The following is a 5,081-nucleotide window of genomic DNA, read 5'->3' on the forward strand; positions in this document are numbered from 1 at the left end:
CCTCTTGATATCCGCAATAGTCCATCCAATTGTTCTCCGATGTGTCTTGAGTACATTCAACAGCATCTGCTCCTTTTCTAAGGGTAATTCCGCTGCTATGATGATTGGCAATGTCTCTGATAAACCCAGGTAAGCATATTTCAGATGTTGCGGCAATGCTTTAAGCTCCAGCACTGGCGAGTCCTCAATAAATGGCTTGGTTAATCTAAGCTCCGGGTTTATGAGGTCTAGGGATTCATATGTCTTTTTCACAAATCCTTTGTTGGTGTTCAAGCATTCTGATTTGACATCTTCTAGCTCCTCTTCAAACGTGTAGGCCACACTTTCGGTGCCAACTGCTTCTAGACGTTCCAACATGACTTCTGTTTCCAGCTCCTCCATTAATGCTTCATCCAAAATCTTTAATATTGAGCACTCTTCAGATTCAGTAGGAAATTTCATGGAGTCATGCACCGAGAATTTCACTTCTTAATCTTGTACACGCATTGTGAGTTCGCCCTTGTGGACATCTTCTAAAGCTCTCCTAGTTGCGAGGAATGGTCTTCCAAGAATAATAGGGACCTCCTTATCTGCATCATAATCCAAAATAATGAAGTCAGCAGGGAAAATAAATTTATCTACTTGTACCAACACGTCTTCAATTTTTCCCACTAGATGCGTAATGGATCGATCCGCCAGCTGCAATGTCACTATTGTGGGCCTTGCTTCCCCAATGCCCAACTTGTTGTAAATTGATAATGGCATAAGATTGATGCTAGCGCCCAGATCACATAAGGCAAGCCCTATATGTTGTCCGCCAATTGAAACTGGTATGGTGAAACTCCCAGGATCTTTCATCTTTGCAGGAATTTTGCTCGTGAGTATAGTGCTACAAGCCTTAGTCATTGCTACTCTCTCATACTCTCCCAGCGTTCTTTTCTTGGTGAGTATTTCTTTTAAGAACCTCACATAATTCGACATTTGCTTTAGAGCTTCCACCAATGATATGTTCACGTGCAGTTGCTTCAAGACATCTAAAAACTTCTTGAATTGAACATTTTGCTCCTTTTTCAGCAACCATTTAGGATATGGTGGCGCTGACCTATATTCTGCTGGAGCATTTATATGCTCTGCCTGTTTTCTTTTCTCGGGCACTATATTCTGTGTAGACCCTGTCTCATGTGCTCTAACAATTACTGGATTTACTGATTGTTTGGATGTGTTTTGACCATCCTTTGGTTGTCCAGCTGTTTGTTCTGGTGGAGTGGTCACAAGTACTTCTGCTAGCTCGCTGTCCTGTTCTGACTGAGTTTCTCCGTGGTCAACTCGAGTATGTTCCTTGCTCAATGTTGGGGCATTCGGATGCGCCGGTGTTAATGTTTTCCCACTTCGCAAAGTGAGGGCCTTGCATTGTTTCTTACCATCTCTTTTTGGCACTTCTGCATTGGGTAATGCTCAAATCAGTCTGCTCTTTAGATCCGTCGCTAACTGGCCTACTTGCAATTCTAGGTTCCTTAATGATGCAGCTTGGCTTTGCACAGTGACATCATTATTGGCCATGTATTGCTTCATCAACTTTTCCAATGATGCAAATGATCCTTCGGATTGCCTCTGTGCTACCACCTGTCCTTGATTTGCAAAACCAGGAGGATAACTTACCTTCTGCTGAAATGTTGGAGCATTGGATGTTCCCACATTGTGTCCTCCTTAATTGCCACTCCAACTAAAATTAGGGTGATTCCTCCAGCCAGGATCGTACGTGTTCGAATATGAATTGTTTCTATTATTCCACGGGTTCCCCAGATAATAAAATGACTCTGGATTTCCAGGGCAGTTGTTGTAATGGTGGTCTCCTCGTAGAAAGAGCAAGAAATTCCTTGAATTTGATTAACATTAGCCATACCAACTGATGCTCTAGCTGGACTTTGCTGCGTCATACTCCTCATTACCAAGTCCGTCAAATTCTCAATCTTTGAATTCAATGCAGTATATGATTTAGACTCAACCAGCCTCTAACTCGATTTTCCTTGAACAGCTCTGGATCAGACCATGAGTGATTATTTGATGATATTCTTTCCAAAATATTAAATGCTTCAACATAGGGTTTTGCTAGCAAAGCCTCATTTGCAGACGCATCAATCACTAGGCGTGTGGCATCATCCAGACCTTTGTAATATATCTTTATCTGTATGCATCTTGGGATCCCATGGTGAGGGCACCTCTGCAATAATCGTTTGAACCGCTCCTAGGATTCACTGACTGATTCTCTAGCAAATTGCTGAAAATTATTGATCTCATTGCGATACTTAGCATTTTTGCTCGGTGGGAAGTACTTCATCAGGAACTTCTCAGCCAAGTCATCCCAACTTGTAATAGATTCTGAAGGAAGGGACTCCAACCACGTTCTGGCTTCATCTCTAAGTGAATATGGAAATAGCTTAAGCCTGAGCACTTCTTTGCTCAATCCTTCATCCTTGAATGAATTGCAAACTCCCATAAATAATTTCAGATGCTGATGCGAGTCCTCCGTCCATGAAATTGCCCACTATCTGAAGCATCTGAAACATCACTGGTTTAGCTCAAATTTGGAAGCTTCAATTTCAGGCTCCGTGATAACTAGGTTGAAATTGTAAAATGTCGGAGCTGCATATGCTTTATTTCCCTGTCGATGTCGTCTGCTAAGAGTACAGCGTTGAGAGGGGGCATTGCTACATCAGGATGAGCAGCGACAAGAACCCTGTCTACTATTTCCTCTATTCTCACATTTGGTCTTAACGGCACATTAGGCGGAACCGATTGATTTACTCTGTCCATATTGGCTACCGCCTATTGTCGCCTCTACTCTCATAGATTTCTGTGGAGGGTGCGCTCTATTTCGTGATCAATAATATATTCTAATCCTTCATAATCGTTCATGCACCTTACAAAAACACACAGCAAAATACAAATGTGAAAATGAAATACAAATGTGAAAATGAGAAAAATCACTTCAGCACCATATCTACAAATATCAATGTTAAAATAAAATCGCAAAAATCCCCGGCAACGGCACCAAAAACTTGTTGCATCCACACAACTATGTCGACAATGCGTGCAAGTATACACGAATAGTCAATTGTAATACGTAACGAGATCGTATCCACAACGATTTTTGGTTTATATTTTGATGATAAAAGCAGATACCAACAATTAATAAAAATATACAGAGTTGGGTATGAATATTATCTAGAAGAATTAAAACAAAGGAATAACAGGACGACAGAACGTTGCAAGAGACAACAGTTTCAAGGCTATCGACGCAAGGAAATAACAGCACAGGAAGCGATAAGGGGGATTAAAAGATATGAAGGTGGCGGGGGAGATTCAGCATACTTTAACACGTTATCAACCTATACTCTAGCATAGCTAACATTTATTAGTGCCCAGTTCGACTCGGTTCCCTTCCGAGACACCCCAAACATGAGTAAATACAACTTTCGTTGCTAAATACCCAAGCAATAAGTCCAAACTATAGACATGATTAGGGGACCCCATTCCTGAGTATCCCTATAGCTATAGAAAAATGCTAATCACAAGCAAAACAAATCAGCACCCACAAGCCCTTTCGGGTCAATATCGGAGCTAGCATACACGAAACAGCGGCCAACAGTAATGCGAAGAATTGAGAAATAAATTCAGATTTGCTTAAAAATAAATGTAGCATGCTAGAGATTCGGTCTCAAGTCAGTTACAGCATGCGAACCTCCCCCAAAATGAGGTTTATCTCATAATAGGTGAAGAAAACAAAATGGAAGAAGAAGAAATACAACCCATAACAGGAAATTCGCTAAATGATAGAGAAGAAATACAACCCATAACAGGAAACGCAGCAGACGAGCTTCCCTTTTCTAGCATCAGCTCTCCTCCCGAAAATGGGTATATTCCCTTCCTTGGTCTTTTCAGCTCTCAAATTTTGTCTCCCTTGGGATCTGTGTGTCCGTCGGCCAAGGCAACCTTTCCTTTAAATATCGAGTCCCGTTTTTAGGGCACCCGACTGGGGATTGTACGGACATAAGTGAATCTCGTGTTTTTCGATTAACTGTACGGACACCCCTGCCCTGATATTGCTATGCTCCAGCTTTTATATGTTCCGTCTTGATCATGCTTTGGCTTTTCCTCTCTGGTTCCGCACTTCTTTCTCTTCTCGGCTCATCCTTAAAAACTTGTGTAAAAGAACCACAAATACGAGAGTTTATGCTGTTTTGGCCAAAGTTCTCAAGACTAAGCATGTTTAGCCATGAGTTTGCAATTAAACACTATTTGTGCTAATTATGACCTAAAACCGACACACTTTGACATTTTAATGCACATGTTCACCCAAATAAACACCAGAATAACTCTCTTTTGGAGAGTTATCAAGTGCCCATAGGGCCAAACTTTCATTGTAGTTGGGTACTCGGAGCCTCTCATTCAAGAAGCGTGCGACATATGCTTTGAAGTCCTTGCCCAACTTTTGCTTGATCGAGGAGAGATGAGTTTCCACCTGTTGGTGCAAGAGTAATGGAACTAGTCTACAAACTTGCTTGCTAGGTCCTGGTAGCTCCCAACCGAGTGCGGAGACATATCCTGGAACCATTACCGAGTGGGTCCGATGAGGGTTCTGGAGAAACCCCTGCACTGTTCGATGTCATTGTACCCCGCCTGCCGCATCGCATCAAGGTACAATGTAGCGTGGTCCACGGGGTCTGCCGATCCGTCATACTTGTCCAACTAGGGGCCCTTGAACCCTATCAGCAGATCTACGGCTAAGATGTTGGCTATGAAGGGTTCTTGGGCGATCTTGGAGGGTTCGTATTGTGTGGTGTGGCCGACGCTCCCAGTTTCGATTTCGTTTCTTATCGATTGAAGATCTCTTCTTTGACTTGATCTAGATCTTCTCAAACGAGCCCAGTTCGGGACCCACTGAGCTTACTTGACGTTTCAGTGCTTGTCTCAGAATCCAAGTGAGGGATCGTCAGACCACGTCGGGACCGGCTTCTGGTGAGCTGGAAAATCATCATTGAGTGGTAGGTCATCTTCTTCCCTTATCAACCTACCCAAGTGATCTGCAACAGTGTTTTCCA

The 5,081-nt window shown here is 42.6% G+C and overlaps 1 protein-coding gene across 1 annotated transcript; it reads right to left on the bottom strand.

Moving 5' to 3' along the window:
* Window positions 1–468: 468 nt before the first annotated feature.
* Window positions 469–2,793, bottom strand: LOC148212304 (uncharacterized). Its single transcript, XM_088122178.1, has 4 exons — window positions 2,668–2,793; window positions 2,240–2,452; window positions 1,639–1,949; window positions 469–1,405 (listed from the first exon to the last, which is right to left on the bottom strand). Exons 1-4 carry the CDS (start codon window positions 2,791–2,793, stop codon window positions 469–471), a joined length of 1,587 nt encoding a protein of 528 aa, XP_087978304.1.
* Window positions 2,794–5,081: the final 2,288 nt, after the last annotated feature.

This window comes from Momordica charantia, assembly GCF_013281855.1.
Source record: "Momordica charantia cultivar OHB3-1 chromosome 3 unlocalized genomic scaffold, Mcharantia_2.0 BLBB01000003.1, whole genome shotgun sequence".
NCBI lineage: Eukaryota > Viridiplantae > Streptophyta > Magnoliopsida > Cucurbitales > Cucurbitaceae > Momordica > Momordica charantia.

Coding starts and splice junctions, on each gene's coding strand:
- LOC148212304 (XM_088122178.1), bottom strand. CDS start 2,793: ATGGACAGAGTAAATCAATCGGTTCCGCCTAATGTGCCGTTAAGACCA. Junction 2,453..2,667: donor CAATGCCCCCTCTCAACGCT/GTACTCTTAGCA, acceptor AATTCATTCAAG/GATGAAGGATTGAGCAAAGA. Junction 1,406..1,638: donor CTCCAACATTTCAGCAGAAG/GTAAGTTATCCT, acceptor AGTGCCAAAAAG/AGATGGTAAGAAACAATGCA.